Source organism: Octopus bimaculoides, chromosome 13, assembly GCF_001194135.2.
Source record: "Octopus bimaculoides isolate UCB-OBI-ISO-001 chromosome 13, ASM119413v2, whole genome shotgun sequence".
Taxonomy (NCBI): Eukaryota; Metazoa; Mollusca; class Cephalopoda; order Octopoda; family Octopodidae; genus Octopus; species Octopus bimaculoides.
This window is the reverse complement of record NC_068993.1, coordinates 55,907,997-55,926,888: the sequence shown is the minus strand read 5'-3', so window position 1 is coordinate 55,926,888 and position 18,892 is coordinate 55,907,997. Positions and strand designations below refer to the sequence as shown.

General features: G+C 36.2%; 1 protein-coding gene across 3 annotated transcripts in view; it reads left to right on the top strand.

Annotated features, from left to right (window-relative positions):
- Nucleotides 1–4,740: 4,740 nt before the first annotated feature.
- LOC106881551 (nuclear pore complex protein Nup153) overlaps nucleotides 4,741–18,892 on the top strand; it is a 28,016-nt gene continuing 13,864 nt past the window's right edge. Inside the window, exons 1-12 of one of the 3 annotated variants that reach the window (XM_014931979.2) lie at nucleotides 4,741–4,952; nucleotides 11,001–11,165; nucleotides 11,476–11,674; nucleotides 12,244–12,471; nucleotides 13,521–13,636; nucleotides 13,760–13,876; nucleotides 14,297–14,422; nucleotides 14,916–14,975; nucleotides 15,587–15,655; nucleotides 16,245–16,388; nucleotides 17,373–17,449; nucleotides 18,189–18,420. In XM_014931979.2, coding sequence (XP_014787465.1) covers nucleotides 4,875–4,952; nucleotides 11,001–11,165; nucleotides 11,476–11,674; nucleotides 12,244–12,471; nucleotides 13,521–13,636; nucleotides 13,760–13,876; nucleotides 14,297–14,422; nucleotides 14,916–14,975; nucleotides 15,587–15,655; nucleotides 16,245–16,388; nucleotides 17,373–17,449; nucleotides 18,189–18,420 — 1,611 coding nt within the window. In that variant the 5' untranslated portion in view covers nucleotides 4,741–4,874. Of the gene's footprint in view, nucleotides 4,953–4,993; nucleotides 5,188–11,000; nucleotides 11,166–11,475; nucleotides 11,675–12,243; nucleotides 12,472–13,520; nucleotides 13,637–13,759; nucleotides 13,877–14,296; nucleotides 14,423–14,915; nucleotides 14,976–15,586; nucleotides 15,656–16,244; nucleotides 16,389–17,372; nucleotides 17,450–18,188; nucleotides 18,421–18,892 lie in introns of those variants that run through there. The other 2 variants (XM_014931982.2, XM_014931981.2) reach the window with 2 other exon arrangements.

Genomic DNA, 18,892 nt, shown 5'->3' with positions numbered 1-18,892 from the left:
GGGGGGGGGGGTGTCTTTAAAAAGAGGAAGTTTGTGTCCTATAACTGGGAGCGATCTCAAGCTGGTTAAATCAGTTTAGGTGGAATACGATATCAAAGGATTTTGATATATTTAAATAAATAACATTGTTTTCTACTCTAGGCACAAGGCCCGACATTTTGGGGGAGAGGGCAGGTCGATTAGTTCGACCTAGTACGCAACTGGTACTTAATTTATCGACCCCGCAAGGATAAGAAGCAAAGTCGACCTCGGCGGAATTTGAACTCAGAACATTCGCAGACGAAATACCGCTAAGCATTTCACCCGGCGTGCTCACGTTTCTGCCAGCTCGCCGCCTTAAATAAATAAATAATAACATTGAAATGATGATGATGACGATGATGATGGCATACCTACACAAGGGTGTCCACCCCCCACCCCGCCTGCTCAGACTTGTTTCCTGATAACTTTCAGAAAATGGATAAAGTCAACAAATCACGAACAAGAAGAGAAAGAGAAGACATAAAAAAAGAGTGTGTGCATGAGAGAGGTGAGAGAGCGATGTGAGTGTATGTATGAAAAAAGGCGTGTGAGATAGAGGGAGATGTGAGAAAGAAAAGTGCGAGAGAGTGTGTATGAGATAAAGAGAGAGTGAGAAAGAAAAGTGCGAGAGTGTGTGTATGAGATAGAGAGAGAGTGAGAAAGAAAAGTGCGAGAGAGTGTGTATGAGATAGAGAGAAAGGGAGAACAAGGAAAAAAAAACTGAAGGAATGCTGTATAGTGGTGGTAGTGACGGAGGTGCCTGCGGTTAATACATGAATTTGAACGTGTGCATACTAATACACACACGAGCTCTACAGGACAAATATGAAACTCAGAGGAAAAAGGAATTTTGTTTGATGTTTCAGAAATGTTTGCAACATATACAATACCAAACTTCCGAGCTTTTTGATCTGAACATGGCTGCCAATGCTCTAAACGCATTGATTCAGCTAACCTCTTAATTAAATAAATCCCAACGATGCAAGAAAATTAATTGTACTTTCAATATCAGACGTTATGGTGCAGAATATCTTTCAATTACATCATTACTTTTAATTATAATTAAGTCCGCCATGCTCCTCACAGACGCATGCTGTATAAAAGGTTTCAACCATTTATTTCTTCTATACACAAATTCATAATAATCTTTTTAATTTGAAAGAAAAAAAAATTCTTCCATTTTAATTTAATTGCTGAGTTTTAGTCATCTAACGGTGATTATTGCCATTTTTTTTTTTACGTTTTGGATACATAAAACGAAGGATTACTTCCTCTAAAAGTCTTTGAGGCAACCCCAAACACTCAGCTTAGCTGAGGAGATAGAAAACCAGACACCCTCACAAGCATTGTCTGATAGTGGGAAAAGAAGCGATAAGGGGATGTTAAAATCATTAGTATTGTATACAGGTATTATTAGCATATCACATCCATCCATTTTCTCTGTCCACGATACCTGGGAAGGTTGTAAGGGTAGAGTCCTCGAGCACCTTTCCATAGGGTCCTTCCTACCAGAAGCAACCGTCATTACACTTTCCTGTTGGATTCCCGAGTGTCACCAACCAAAACTATGGATATGAATCCAGCCCTGGTGGTCTATCCCTAAATCTTTTACCGGTTGACTTGGCTTGAAGAATCGTGCGATTATTTCCAGCGACTTTCTAATCAGATGTCGGCGGAGGTAAAGAATACGTACACCACCCGTTTTCGGGTGGTGTACGTATTCTAACAAGAACTCTAACCCTAACCCTAAACACCGAGTGTACATATTCTTTACTCTCGCCCAGACTGTAGTACCGGAGCTGTGACCTCGCTGTATAGATAAGTAGCTGCACGTCTTGGATTTACCATTAATATTAATTAGTCATTCTTAACTCAGCTCACATAAAATTCACAAGGAAAAACATGCCGACCAGCGAAAGTTGTTCAGAGTTTTAAATGGTGGAGGGGAGATAACCTACTTATTACCCTTAATCTCACAACAGTCAGGTTCCATCAACTGATCTCTGTTGAATCAACTCAACATCGACACATATCGCCTCTTAAAGAATATTTTAAATAGCTTGGTCTGTAGCTTAATACACTGGAATGGCGAGTAATCACCACACAGACTAGCAGCCACAGCGACATATATACGTGTACCGCCTTTAGTCGAGCAAATCGACCCCCCAGGACTTATTCTTTAGAAGCCTAGTACTTATTCTATCGGTCTCTTTTGCCGAACCGCTATGTTACGGGACGTAAACACACCACCATCGGTTTGTCAAGCCATGTTGGGAGACACACACATACATACATACATATATATATATATTTATAACATTTAAATATAACGAAACAAGAGAAAAGAAAAGAAGAAAGGTAGGAGGTTATCAGCAGATGGAGGGGAAGGGCGCGATGGGCCACATCCCTCAGAAATGGTGTGCTCACCCTCATGACCGTGGAGAATGGCTAGCGTCACTCGCTGAAGTAGTCATTACACTTTCTCCAACGGACCGCTGTTATCCTTATTTTGCGAAGGGAATCGGTAGTTCGAGGTCCCGAGGAACCTGACATCTCGACGGCAACAGGCACAAACTGATAGCAGCTAACCAAGCTCCAGTATTAATTGATTATTCTATCCTCCGCATTACGGGCAGCGTCACCCGAGTTCGCAGCCGGGTTGGAGCTGGAGAGTGTCGCTGCACGTCGCATCGCAGACTAGATATCTGCCTCTCTTGAATGAGAAGAGGGGTATTCCGTCGAGGCGCTTACCATTCCCGTGGTCGAGTCCTGCTGGCTCAAGTTCGGACGGAAAGCTGACCGCGTCAAGTCTCATTATGTCATTCAGGGCGGTGTGTCGGGAGAATCGGCCTGCGCTAAGACTGCAGGATAATGGCTGCAGGCCGAATTCGTCTACTATCGCTCCGCTGCGACGTGTGTGATGCTTACACACACCAGGTCCGAGGCATTGGGCCACTCTGATACGGATGCACTCATCATCTAGAAGGGTGCCAGTAGATGAAGAAGGCACCGAATTGAGTCATACGTCGCTATTTGGCTGCGAGGCGGTGGTGGTCTTGTGATCTCTAGCCGCTCGAAGATGGACTTACATCTGATGTCGTCCCACTTGCAGTAGACATCCGTATTCTGGGGGAAAGCAAGCCCATCAGCAATCCAATTAGCTAGGGCTGACTCTAGTTCCTGGGCCACATCTGGTTCAGCCATCCCATGGAGTATCTCGCAAAAGAGACTGCGGCTGGAGGAGACCGAGGAAAGGTATGCCGGCAGAGCTATGTTCACTGCAGAACGGAGACCAAATCCACCGATCCAATAGGCAGTTTGGCCTTCTCTTGTTCTTTCTTGTCTTGCAAATTACTTGCGAACCGCAAACCCGTGACACATAAAAAAGCACCCGCTACACACTGCTAAAGTTGAAAAAGCGAACGACACAGCCTTTAGCTCACTAGTACCTCGCAAACCCATGCCAGTTTGAAAAATAGACGTTAAATTATTATGATGATGATGGTAGTGGTGTGATGATGAACTGGAATGTTCGATGTCTTATAGAGACCAGGAATTTCATCTCAGACTCAGATTCTTGTGAAGCAGTGAACCTTCAAATTCCCTTTGTCTAAAAGAAATATGCGTAGGTAGTGAAGTTCTATTTACTCAAACATCCGTATATGATTATATCCTTACACACATACATATATGTATATTTAGTAGAAAAGGAGAAAGAGAACTCATTACACGAGTATATGGTGCCTAAAGCCAAAGATCACCTAGTGTGTGTATATATATATATATATATATATATACGACTAAAAATGACTTTAAAAAACGAGTTTCGTGTACGACACTTACCAAACTTGATAAATGCCATGCATGAAACTTTCGGCTCTTTACGTCACTTTTATAAATTTTGCTCATTAAAAATTATATATATATATATATATATATATATATATATATATGCGCGCGCGCACACACATATATTTGTACATACACACGCTTGTACGTGGAGAGGTGAGATGGGTTGACAGACCTTTTGTTGAAATGCTATTTGATGAAAAGCATACCTAAGTATTTATAGCAAACGGATTTTCGTTAATTGAATGGGTTTTTTTAAATATATATATATAAAACTTACCAAAAATGTAATTAAACATAGACCATTGTATTGAAAGAAAAAAACAAAAGCTTATGTCAATAGTTAAGATACGGCAAATGGTCTTCTCTGGAAATATGTACGCATACATATATTATTATTATACTTAAACAGCGTGGGTTATGAATTAAAATATATACATAAAAGAGCATAGTCGTAGGTTTAATAGAGATACATTCAATCTCGCTGTGAAATTAAGCCCATGGTTAGACAACAGTCATTTCTTCGCTAGTTCAGGTCGCTGTCCTGAGATACATCAAAATTACATATGGAATTGGTTTTTCTTCATAGGAATAAATAATTAACTTGAGATAAAGTATAACATGTACATTTGTTCGAAATGTGGGGGAACTCTTCTAACAACGGCATAGGAACTTAAGAAAGTTTACCAAATAAATGTATTAATTTCTAATGCATGATGGAGAAAGAGACAGAAAATTAAAAAAAAGAAAACTGGAGGGAAATCAGAGAAGAAATGAAGAAACGACAGCTGAGACAGCCTTGACTTTCATCTTTTGAAAGGGGAGATGACCGCGAGCTGGAATGTGTCACATGATTAGCAAATTGACCAATGGGAATTTAGTTTGTATTACCGCCATATTTAGTGAGTTGAAAGCGTGGAGTGACACTGTTCCATTCCTGCAAGCTTTTATGTCCTATTTACCTTAGTTTTTTCTGATTAGTAATAGTTAATGATTGTTTTTAAATGGCCAACAGAGATATTGGAGGCAAAATTCGATCTAAGCGATCCTATACGTCATCCAAACCATATGATAGGCGAAAGGTAAGTCCAGTCTTGGTCATTTCGTTCTTACCACGCGTTTTACCCCAACCAACTGTCTTCTTCGTTTTGTCCCTTTTTTCACTTATAAAACCCCTCAATATCAAATTAGTTGCTTGAAGAACGAAACAATGAACACATACCAACATTACATTTATTCATAAAGTACATGAAAGTAACGCTATCGAAGAAGAAAAAATCGCTGTTACATAATATAAAGCGTTATGAAATATGTAATGTATGTATATATATTTATATCTATCTGTCTTTTTATCTTTCTGTATATATTACGTATGTTTATATGTATATAATATAAATATACGTGTTTGGATATTTATATATTTGTATAGAAATATATATTGTGTATAGTTTCATTCATCCTTGACTTAGCTGGTTCTCATGTAAAGATGTTAGCTTCCGGCGAGACCAGTCCCGCCCCAACCACCCGGTTTCGATTCCCCGGTTAAAGCCATTTCGCTTTTGTTGCTCATACACCTTAAAAAAGGGCATAAACATCACACATTTTCATTTATATGTAAGGAAGATCTGTGTTGAGGTTAAAAAATCAGTATTTTCTTTCAAGGGAGACACATTCTCTTCCACAAAGAACATTCAAGTATCTAATTTTTTTTTTAGAAAAAAATTAAGAATAATTTTACCATTTATTCTTTATTCTAAATATTTGAACTGAACATGAAAAGTGTTCAAACACTTTTTTTATTATTGCTCTCGGTAAACATAGGAAGAGTAACGAGCTTTTTAATCACAATCTGTATGGCGGTAATCCGTGTTCTGGTTTTCTGGTTTCGATTCCCGATTGGTGCTAGTTCATTTTAAATCATTATTCTCGATAACAAGAAAGAATGGTCAGCAACATTAAATTCCCACACCGTCTCTTATAGGGTAATATGGCATTCCTTAAAGATGTACAATATAGTAGTTGACTGCATTATTTCTGAGTTATCCTAATCATATCAGTCCTACACTTGATCTCAGTCATCGAAAGCTTTCTTTTATTAAATGTGAGGGGGGGGGGGGCAAAAAAAAGATAAATTACATAACAGATAGATTCTGCATGGTACAATAAGATCTGTTCAATTAAATATACGTCCACTTTAAGACTCATTTAAGCAATAAGTCATAGTGTAAACGTCATAACATTGAAGTTTCATGTTTAACATAAAAATGTGAAAAGTGAGGACAAATGAATAACTCTGTTCCACACCTATAACTTTAAGTATTTCCTTTTTCTGCTATGCTTTAAGTAATCCCATGTGATAGTCACGTCTCTCTACAGCATTAGTTTGTGTCTGGTCTTGTTTAACTTTGCCACTCTTCGAGATCGATAAAATAAATACTTGTGCAGTATTGGGAGGCGATGTCACCAAGTGTCATCTACCTCAGAATATCGTGGCCTTGAAGCAAAGTTTAAAACCATTTATTGCTAAGTATCAACCACTTGTTAAAATGTTTCTAGGTTTATGACACACTTCAAGAAAAATAATTTGATACCGTATCAGATTTTAGAAGACATGTTTCTAGAAACAAAATCCTCACGAAATATGATCATTTATTTAGCGTGGGTTTTTATTTTATTTTATTTATTTATTTGCTACGAATTTGAGTGTTTTCCTGAGACGGATATGTCTTTGTGTGTTGTTTTATAATTATAGTTCATCGTTAGTAGCTAGAAGTCATCTGGTTAATTTCTTTTGTTATGAAAAAAGCTGTGATTTTTAAATTGATATTAGTTGACCTCATTAAAGAAATTGTTCTGTTATCATGTTTTTGTAAATAGTTATATATATACAGGTCAGCATCTGGTTTGAGCCTATTTCTTTTTAGTGTCATTAAATCAGTCTGTGTTTTTGCCGTGGTGGAACATTGACTTAAAGGCAACTTTAAATAGATTGTCGTTTTAAGAGAGTTGATAATTAAACTATCACACGGAGAACATGATCGATGAGGTTGATTCTTCGCATTCGCAATTTAAAAGAAAAATTTCCTTTAAAAAAAAAAAAAAAAAGACCCTTTTCCTTACGCAGTTGCATATGGTTTTTTTTTAAAAATTACTAAACGTTGTCATCAGTGGTATGACAAAAACTAAATTCTAATAAAATGGAAAAAAACTGTCGGTTCTTTGTTTCTGCAAGATTTACCTCCCATCCTGTTTGACCTTGTCTCAAAATATTAACTCTTAAAGACAGAATTCAATATTATTTCAAACTGCCGAAACTGTTGTGTGTGTACGAAATTACACTATTTACATAGAAATAACATCAGCCAACGTTCTTTGGTGGTGGTATTGGGGATATATTAAATGTATCGTCATGTCTGAGGTCTTGGTCAGTTCTGCCGTGTTCAGCAGCAGTTTTTTTTTTTGTCACGCTTTTAACATCTCGTCTTGTATTTTGTCCACATGTATTACAAACCTTGAGCTTGACGTAGTGAACAGTAGTTCTTTTGAAAAAATTGTTCAGGTTGAGGCTTGCCCATCTTCAAATTCTTTTGTTAAATATTTTCCTAGTTTCAACTATCTCCTGTGGCTTGTGTAATTCGTGTTATTGGTTTAAAGCCGATCATTTATCAATGACAACGAGACGGCTCTCAAGGTCTTTGAAGAACTGTACCTTCATGACACTGTCTTTAATTGTTTTTTGGTTTTAGCAAAGCAAAACCTGTATCACTGAACAATTAAAAACTTTTCTGGTCCAACCCATCTGGAATAATTTCAAAGGGAGGGGGATATGGGTTTGTCAGAGGAACAGAAGCAATATCCATGTATTGTTTTTCAGGATTCGCTATCTAGTGGTTATCCCTCAGACAAAAAGAGTTGGTCTGAATGCTTGCAACAGAGTAGTCTCCTCTAAAGAGACCATGGGGCTAAGTAGTTGTGTTGACCTGGGCACTGATAGACTTCCATGTGATTTCTGTCTACCCACTTTCATTTACATGGTCTGGGTCAATTTGAGAGTATGGTAGAAGATAGTATGCAAGGAGCCACAAAATGGAATTGAACCCAGGACCACACAATTGCAAAGGGAGCTTCTTAATCACTTAAACATACCTGTATGCACTAGGTGTGCTATTTGAATCTCATTATTTAATTTACATTGCCCCATAACAGCTCTACAAGCTTACCCAAAGTGGGAGGAGTTGTCCCTCTGTCTTTGTAAGAAAGACTTCAAGTTTCTATTTCTTTAAATTCTGCTCACTCCACAGGCTCCATTAGGGCATCAGTAAATGAGTAACAACACCATAGATTCTATGCAAGAATGAATATTCAGTCTTTATATTTTCTGGGGATAATATGGACCTAATCGCCAAAGCATCATAGTTTCAGCCATACTGTTGTTATTTTCTTTATTTGTCTTTAGTTGCTTGTTTTGAAATTTTATAGTATTTAACTAGACTGCATGTCAAAGTGAGTTTCTCATTAGATTAAGTGTTTTTTTTTTTGTTATCAAAGGTTCTATCTAGGAGTTTGGACTAATGCATTGCTGGATCTAGGTGACATCATTTCATGTTCATCTGATGTGGATGTCACTGAAATAAACAGTCAAATGATGTGGGGGCCAATGTATGGCAATGAATGTAAAAATAATGTCAAATTTTATTAACCCATGGCTATGTATGGATATTTTAGAATATGCTGCACTTTGTTAAAATGTTTGTGTGGTAGGCTGTCATTGCCTCTCTTCTTCCTAAACGGCTTATTGATTCCGATCTCTCTTTATTCTTGGTTTTTGATCACATGTAATTATTGTTGCTAACAACCTGTCATGCATATCGTGGTGATACCCCCCTCATCTAACCTGATGAGGTGGCACTCACCCTGGTTTGCATTTCATTGTACCTGACTTGGCCTGCATTCTCTTATAGCACTCATCTGATGTGTATTCTGTTGTTCTATAAAATGGCACTTATCTGATGTACATTCTGTGGTTTTTATCTGATCTGTAATATTTAGTGTCTTTTGATAATCTTTCGTAGATGGTTACTTTGGTAAAGGTTGGAAGCCATTTCCATGACAACTCGGAACCTTAGCACTGTTTAACTTGCTGCTGCTTTATGCTTAACCATACAGTTGTGGGTTGGCTTGTCTTGCAAATTCAGCCATTTTTTTCATTGAAACTGCTGTTTTATAATTTAAATGTGGTGCCACATTTTCTACTGGGTTGAGAGGGTTTTGAATAAATTGTTAATGACAGTATTTTAACTTTGCTAGTAATCTACAGATATTAATATTTGACTAATAAAATATTTAACACTTCCAAATTATAACTGCCAGCTTCTTAAAAATTGATACTAAAATAAACCGTTAACATTTAATTAAGCCATCTTGTGTCATTAAAATGTAACCAATTTCAACTTCTGATCAAAAACTGCATTATGACAAATCAGTAAGGGAATTTTTACATGGTCACTCATCCTGCTAAAAATACTGACCAAATGTCTCAAATCAGTCTACCTTTCAACGTTCAGATTACTCTGCCAAATGTAATACTTATTTACCAACATTATTTTGAATTTAATTATGCATTATCATGTAACCTCAGTATTTTGACAAGTTCATAGTTTATTTTAAGAATGACATAATAGGGTAGGTAGATGAAATCAGATATCATCAGTTTAATCCTCTAGCATTCGGAATCCTCTTTCAAATGTAATGCGTTTATTCACACTGTTTTGAATTAATCCCGCATTATCTAGTGGGTTGAGATTTTGATGCAGTAACTGTTAATTTTTTTAGGATGACATTGTAGGGTAGTGAGAAACTGGATCTGGCCAGTTTGAAAATGAAATGTGGAATATTTTGACTGGTTATGGCCAGTTTGAATATTAAAGGGTCAATGAATGACATGTTGAATAATGTCTTAGTTTTAAAAATTGTACATCTGGAAAAAAAAATGAGCGGTCTTCATGACCAACGTTGGCCTGGGCCAAACAACTAAATTTTGTTTCCTTTCTCCACATTACTGTTTTGGAAGAACTTACAAGCTGAAGTTTGATGTAGTATTAGTAGTAGTGCTCAGCAAACACTCATCATTTAAATATTGTTGTTGTTGAGGTTTCAGCACATTTTCTTGTTTTCTCAAGGCTGAGTTCACTGTCCTCCAGGCGGGCATTTGACATTTCTGCAGTCAGACATAGAAGTACAACCTCAGAGGGTCTGTCAACCATCTTCAAAACATTTTCTGATAGCATCTTACATCATTAGTTGACTGGACCAACTCTCTTAGCATGGTGATCTCTCTACCTCACTATTGTACCATTTACAGTTGGAAAGATGAGTTTACCAACAGATGTCTTCACTGTGGATACAATCTCTCATCACGATTGATGAGCCTTTAACCATCCCAGTCACTTAGCTATTACACATCATGTAGATCTACTTCATGCAACATGTGGATCTATTTTAAAATGGGGGCCACATTTTTCATTAATGTTTTACGTAGTGTTTTTGGTAGCGAAAGACTTTCAAACTTCGTATACTTATCTATTTTGTGTTATAGAACAGAAAAATATTTTTGTATTCGAATTTATTTCATGTAAAAAAATTGTCTTATTTCGATAATTTCAACCAATCACTGACAAGTATTCAGTTGTTTACATTTACTCCTTTGGCTGATTAAGCTGTGTAAAGCGTATTTAATCTCCATACCTTCGTTTTATTTGCTTTTTGCATTTTAAATTTGCTTTAACCCTAACCATAGGGTTAGGGTTAGGGTTAATTGTTTCAGAATCGTTTGTTTATGTAGTCGGCACTTAATGTATATCGGCTGAATGGACGTCATTGAAATTACAGAAATACGACAACTTTAACATGGAATAACTTATGGATTTCTTTTTTTTTAAAGAAGACTAAGAGAAAAAGATGTTTTATATGACGCATTCTACCAGTGTTCCAAGTTTCAAAGTGTTTCGTTAATGAAAAAATGTGGCCCCCGTTTTAAAAAAGATCCCAACATGTTTATCTAATTGATCTGATAATGTAATAGAAGAATATGACTGATTGAAAAAATTTGTTTCCTTTTTCTCTCTTTGTAGTCATTGTTTACAAAATTCACTGACACCGTAAAAGATATTTTTGTTCCATCATGGCTGTCCGATTTCATGAAGAACAACCCCACAGAGAATTCTCAAAATACTGTGATTGACGAAGAAGATCAAAATGGAAATGAAATTAAAGACAGTGATGACAACAATTATTCGGTATGTATTCTGACTTCTTTACTTGATTCACACGTCTCACTAACTTTTAGGTATTTATAATTATTCTACCATTGCTTGATGCATTCATCAAAATGATTGCAAGCTCAAGTAAATGTGGCTTCCTATGTTACTCGGAGGTTCTCCAATTATTAAGAGTAATGTGTCAAAACCGGCTCACACCAGTTTGAGCAAATTGATGAAGACTGTGAAACATTAGACCTGTTTATAAATAGTGCAAGATCTTCCCATTACTGCCCTCCAAACACAGCTGTTACTAGATTTTACATCGATGACTTTGTTTTTGTTGCAGTCACCTCATGAAAACCCAGTTGTTGGTGACCGACGTCCAGCTCAACCACGGCCGTTGCACCCTGAATATACCAACTATCATCAACAGGTGAAAGCAGTCTCTAGAAGGTCAGCAATGACAGGCTATGCAGCTGATCATATGCCGAGTAATCATGAGATGCAGTATCCGCCAGGACCGAGATATTCTACCTCAAATCATGGTAAGGACAGGCATAGTTCATCATCATCATCATCAGGTCTCCATGCTAGTATGGGCTGAACGGTTTGAGGGGAGTTGGCCAGCTGGAGTGTTGGCTGGGTTCCATTCATCTTTTTTTGGCATGGTTTTTATGCTTGAATTTCCTTCTTAATGCCAACCACTTTACAGAGTGTATTAGGTGCTTTAAATGTGGCACTGGTATGAACACTTTTACGTGGCTTGGGCGCAATTTAGTTACACACACACACACTCACAAAATCTCTAATCTCTCTCCCTCTCCCTCTCTCTCTTTCTCTATCTCTCTCTCTCTATCTCTCTCTCTCTCTCTCTCTCTCTTATGTGTGCTTAAATTGATCATGACTTGCTTATTTATCTATTGATCATTCATTAATATGTCAGCTAATTTCCTGGAACTTTTCAGATCTCATATATGTATATGTGATATGTACTTCTATTGGCATAATTATCAAAAAGGTTTTTTGTGTTCTTAGTTTTTAATCGCTATCACTGTTATTCTCCTTCCACCACTACAACATACCAAAATTGCTAATTAATGTAATTTTGTTTCAGATGGTTCATTGCCTCATGCTGGCCAAATTTCAGAGACGATGCCCCGGTTAGGTGATAAACAGAACTGTCTCTCTCTCACTGGAGCAGATATTGAACAACTAAAGAATCGGTTACATCCTTCTGCTGACGCCCAACTTTCTTCAGACATGAATTATCAATCAACTACAGCATCTATTGATAATGATGATGATGGGAATGGCAGCATTAGTGTTGATCCTGAAGATAGCTGTAAGTTAAATATGATCCTTTCATCAGTGAAATACATAGAATATAAACATATATTTACATATACATACATACATATATATATAGATTGCTAGCCACTAAACCTTTTTCTATTTTCTCCCCCTGTTTCTTTCTGTGTTCCTTTCTGTCGAAGAGCATAGGCTCGAAACATAAAAGACTTTCTCACTTCCCAAGTGTTAAACTAATACACACCTGTCTTCGTCTTTTGTTTTTTTGTAAATTCTCACTATATATATATCTGCAAATTCCAAGCAACCTAGAGGGACCATTCATTGCTTTGCTTTAATTCAGTGATGTTAAGTGAACGAAATATTCTTTTGGATACGATGATCTATTAGAAGGAACAATGTCATATAACCTGCTACTTCTTTCCACAGCAATCCACAAAAATAAGTTGTAATTCAAAGAGCCAACAATGTCACACTCTGTGTGTCATGCTGAATTTCTCTGAGAACGACATGAAGTGCTCCGCCACTTGCCTCTTAATTTCACAAGCAGGTGGAGAGCCAGGTTTCTCCACAACTAGGTGTGAGCTATTTAAAAATACACCTCCTCAACTTACAACCATCTGCACGTAAGACCTCAAAAAATACATATGTATTTTTCACATTATGTACAATAATTATTGATTAAATTTTTATATTTTATATTTTTATAATCCTTTTGAATGAAAATAGTGTTGAAAAATATAAATTCATCTTATGACCTATCGATCAGAATGGAACTCGGTTGTAAATCAGGAAGAAGGTGTATGTTATCTATAATACTCTCAATTTTTTTAAATGTTCACAATTTAAAGACCAATTAATTCATCTTGATTTTTATTTGTAAGGAATTTTAGTAATTATTTTTTTTTTCTTAAGATAATGCAAATTAACCCACATCCTATGTACCAGTAATCTACTGGAGTTGTAAGTGCTCACCAGTTACAAATCTACAGTTTTACTCATTGTTATAATGTCCTTCATAACTCTAAAACTTCTAACATGGGAAATCATAATATTTCATATAATTTCTTTCTTTCTCTACAGGTGATTGTGAAAGTTCTAAAGTGTGGAGCAATATATCCTATATTAAAAAAAATGAAAGTGACTCTTTTCGGACTAAGCCTAGATTTGAACCTTCTCTGCTTGTCTCTCCCTTCTTGGTAAGTTACTGTAGTAGTATTATTATTATTATTATCATCATCATCATCGTCGATTTATAGTATAACCTCACATACTACATTGTTGTTGGCTTTCTTAAATGTGTCTATGTTTGTGTTTTCTAGAAAGATTCCTTGCTCTCTGATAGTCAGCATGAGTCTTCATTTTATGGCGGTAAAACACAGTATGGTGGGGCTTCTTCTAGGAGAAAAATGCGCCTGAAAGAAAGTAACCCATATTCTGTAAGTTCCCTGCTTTACATTGTTAAATAATCTAGACTGTTCACCTCCTAGCACTTTTGAGACTTAGTATGGCTGCAATATTTGCATGTGGTTCGAAACAACAAATAAATAGGCATATAATGGTCTTCTTACCCAGCTTAGCTGCAGTAGTTTGATATTTGCATATAAATCATTGTTTGATTGCAGCAGCAGGAGTCAATAATACCTCAGCCTTTGGAGCTTTCAGTTGTGATTAAGTTGGGAGTGTAATCCTGACTGTCAATGGGATATGAAGGCCTTGTTAAAATTTGAGCTTAAAACATTGTTCTAAACTATAATGTCAGGAACAAATATCTGATACTCTAACACAGTTATTGCTCAGGGATTACTGAAAGATGTTTGTGTGTTTGCACTCTTAATTTCGTTTCTCTTTCTTCGTAGGCTGCCACACCATATCGGCGTCAGGTCAACGCTAAACCACTGCATAAGAACAGTACTGGGGCTGTAACAAGTTCTACAGCAAAACGGATCTCAGATATTTTAGAAATGATGGCAACTCCTATATCAGTGAGTTTTTTTGTACATCTTCACTTTCAGTATTTATTCTCATTACCATATTTTGTAGAATAATCTTGTTTGTGATGTGTGTTGTTTAACCATGACTCCTCCCTAATTGCAAGTCTACATTAATTATTTGTTCCAGCTATTAGGATACTGGCAGTGCCCCAGCATAGCCACAGTCTCAGCGCTGAAACGTATAAAAGAATAAAATAGTCTTTTTTTTATACATAGCATAACTTGGGCTACATTATTCGATGCATCCTGTATGTTTTTATGTTGAAATACCTTTTTTTTTTTTTTTTTTTTTTTTTTGTATAAATTCGTTTACAGGAAATATTAAAGTGGCTCTGATACTTGTACTTAATCAACTCTAGAAGGATAAAAAGTAAAGTTGATCTTGTATAGATTTAAGCCAGAACATCAAGAGCTGTGGTTAAATACCACAGGTTGTGCCAGTCTTCTGCCTGTAACTAAAGTTTGTAACTTTCTTACTTTTCAGGATGCTCGTAAGATTCCAATGAATAATCACAATTTGGCGGATACAGTTCTACAGTTTTCTGTAAGTATAATCGTTTTCTTATTGTTATTTCTGCCAGACAAGTCTACTCAATATTGATAAGGTGGGCTGTGGTCAATTAAGTGAACTGGTCTGGTTTAAGCACCACATCCACAAATTATTATAAAATTAGTGGACATCAAATTAACTATGAATTAAATGGTTTACTTTTGTCACTTGTTGCAAATATAAACTTTATTAAAATATAAATATAAACACTTTTTATTAAAGTATATATTGGTTTTACTTTATTTAAATAGTTTCTCTTGAAATTTATTTTTGTTGTGATAAAACTGTTGTCATGGAGTTAAATATTCCCGCACTATAATGTTCCACCTACATTCCTGCTCTCACCTGGATATTCCTAGTCTGTGAGGGTCCAATTTGTCATTGAAAAATTTCTTGTCTTCATTATGAAAACTAAGCAAACAATTGTAAAACAGTGGGTAAATTAAACAATTTGTACTGTACCATCAAAGTATGCAGTATTTTCAGATTTGGATTAATGCTTTTGTCTGGAAGTGGGTGGTGGTCATGTAAAGAGGTGCCAGAATTTAGACTAAAACTCAAGTGACTATATACAATAACATGTGGTACACATTTATATTTGGCAGCCATCCAATTTTAAACGACGCAATAGACCATCAGTTGCAGTTTCAACTTTTAGTAACGATTCTGAAAAGGTAAGCAAAATTCTTTGTTAGGAAATAACTTTATATTAAATAAGGAATTAATTATGGAGTTAGTAGTGTGAGAAAAATCTTATCTTATTGCAGATCACTTTCTCTTAAAAACCAATGAAAGGGCCTCTGTGTAATTGCTAGACCTGCTAGAAATAGCAGCTGAATTGCTTTTAAATCACATCCTGCCATCTTAAAAGGATAATGTTATTAGCTACACTAAATAAAAGACAAGGTGATCAGGGTTGGAAAATCTCTGACTGTAGTATCAACAACATCGCTACTCTAATTCAATAAGTAAATAGTTTGGTTTGATGGGACAACTGAAATACTAGTTGTCAAAACCAAGGTGCCATTTAGTTTTTTTTTTTTTTTTTTTGTTATTGTATATAACTGAATGTCTGACCTTAACTGTACAGTGGGAGTTGTATTTGACTTGAGCTGTAGCAGATTTTTAAAAAATTGATCACCTTGATTTTTAACCAGTCATGTTACTTAGATAGTTGTGAATATTTTAAAAGTATTTTGATATTAATGCCTGATATCACTACAATTCTGTTTGGTAGAATTATATCTATTTATTTTTTTCCAGCTACCACCTAGAGGTCCACCAACAGTTATGCTAAATTCCCCATCGAAAGCTACCATAGCCAAAAACAGGCAGTCAGCATACAGTGCTTTCAAGAGCTCTCCAACTATGGAAAATACCCAGAAGCAAACAGAACATATTAACAAAGTTAGAATCTTTTCTTTTCTCAATTCATTGCCAACATAAATTTGAAAAGGAAGTGCCGTAGCTATGCCTGTATAATGTACACTTTTTTTTTTCAGCTTTTAAACCTAAATATTTGGGGTATATATTATACTTGAGAATGTTACTTTTTTTTTTTCCACCTCTCCAGTCAAGTGCATCAGCATATTTGAGATGATATTACAGAACTTCACTTATATTTACTGCCCAAGCTAGCCACTGTGTAATTTATGATGTTCATTTTCCTTTGATAGTAGTATTAAATTGTGAACAGTTGGAATTATTGCTGTCAACCATCTGTATGAAAGACCAAAAACATAATGCTGCCATTATTGGAAATACTACCTCAGTTATTTAACCCTTTTGATATTAACCCACTATATTATGAACCTTGTTGGGCATACATTGGAAAGCTCAAAAAGTCACTGGAAACTTTCCTTTTCTGGTGTTGGCATTCTTGATATATTTTGGTTATGGGGATGGATGTTGAATTTATAACAGTGTATTATCTTTCTCCCAGCAAGGTTTTTTTCTTTCTTTATAGCAGTGCACTCAACTGTGTTGCTACATCCACTTGGAATTGTAGTTGATCACATTGCTTTTAAGTGCCTCATGATTTGGTATAATAAGTAAGAGAAATCATTCTCAGTACTCAATCACCACTTCTGGGTGTAACAACTAATTAGTAACTCATTTGGTTCATTTTATCTATGTTGGCCATGTACATGTTGTATTTAAGGTTGCAATATACCTTTTCCATCCACATGGTTGAGCACAAGGAGATAGAAAATTATCTCTTGTCTCTGTGTGGATTCTTGTGAGTTTATTTTCTGCAGCTAGATTATCTCACCATTTAAATCAAAGCATAAGATTTGCATAGATGTTCTCATTTAAATGAGTTGTTAATGAAAGTGCTGAATATTTCAATCTATATACATTGATGAACTAATTTTTGCTTTAATTTTTCAGGTAAGCAGCTATACAGGGAAAGATACTTCTAAGGAACTGGCTAGAGTCTTTGCAACAACTCCACAGACTGCCTCAGTGTAAGTAACTGCCGTGTGTCTTATTCATCCTGTTATGCTCTCTGGTGCTGATATGGCTGTGTGGTCAAGAAGTGTGCTTCCCCACTGTAGTTTTGGATTCTGTCCCCCTACACAGCACCTTGGGCGAATGTCTTCTACTATAGCTCCAGGCCAACCAGAATTTTATGAGTGGATATGGATGTGTGTGTGTCTGTCCTTACCTTTTGTCAGCAAGCATCACTGTCATACAAGCAGTGTCTTTTGTTTACAATTTCCATTAAAAGATGTCATGCCATGACAAAATATTATCTTGCTTTAGACAATCTGGTAAAGTGGAAGTTAAAGCAATGATTTTGGCGGTAGGATCTTTATCTTATAGACATGCAGTTGTAGGCTTGTCTGCCATCGTCTTGTGACAGTTGGCTTGTGGTGATCTTGTATAATTACTGTATGGTAGACAAATGTATATGGTCACTGTCTTTATTACTCTTATCTGGAATTATGTATTTATTTTAGATCATATAAGCTGTCATCATCATCATCATCATCACTTCCATTTCATCTCAGTATTAGTCCTTCCAATATATGAAGCTGAATGTGGTGAGTGGTGACAAAAGTACAGTAGAAGTGGTATTGACCTGTCTTACCTTATCGTCCTCTAATTTTGACCATTTGGTTTGTGTAGTATTCCTTTAAGTTTTCTGTTTTATTTTGTGATCTGAAAGTTTCCTGTAGTTAAATCCAGCATCTTACCTTGCAGTGAGAAAACAACAACAACAGTAGCAGCTACAGCAACAGCTTCGATACCAACAGCATCATCAGCAACAGCATCCAGTTTCTTTTCTATACCCTTGGTAACCCAGCCAACAGCTACAAATGTTTCAGAACCCTCACTTTCTCTAGGGAGACCACCAATTAGTGGTAAGATGAAGAGAGAGAAAAGTTATTCTACAAGAGGAAATTCAATGAAAGATATGGAAGATGAAACTGAGGTAACATACAGCTCAAATCACACATTCTGTTTGTTTTCTTGTTTTGCTCTTTGATGTATTGGTATTGTTTCTGGTATTCTTATATGACATGACCTGTCATGTGACACACTCCTTATATCTAATTAGGTGAAATTGTTTGTTTTAATATGTGATGTGAAACCTTTTACTGCAAATGTAATGGAAATCTACTCCTATATATTATATTGGTGATCTTTCGGTACGAGTTCCTAAATATCGGCCTTTTCCATAACACCAGCATGATCTTCACTGCGGTGTTAGGGTTACGGTTAGGGACGAAATTCCCTAATGCAAACCCTAAAACCCTAACCCTAACTCTAAACGCTTCAAAATAAATCGCGCTCTCTGCATGTCTTTCGCTGTTATGACATCGTTTCCCTGTTTCTCTCCAACACTTTTTACGGAAAAGTGCAATCTTTGGTAAAGATCGCCGAAGACACTTTTACGGAAAAGG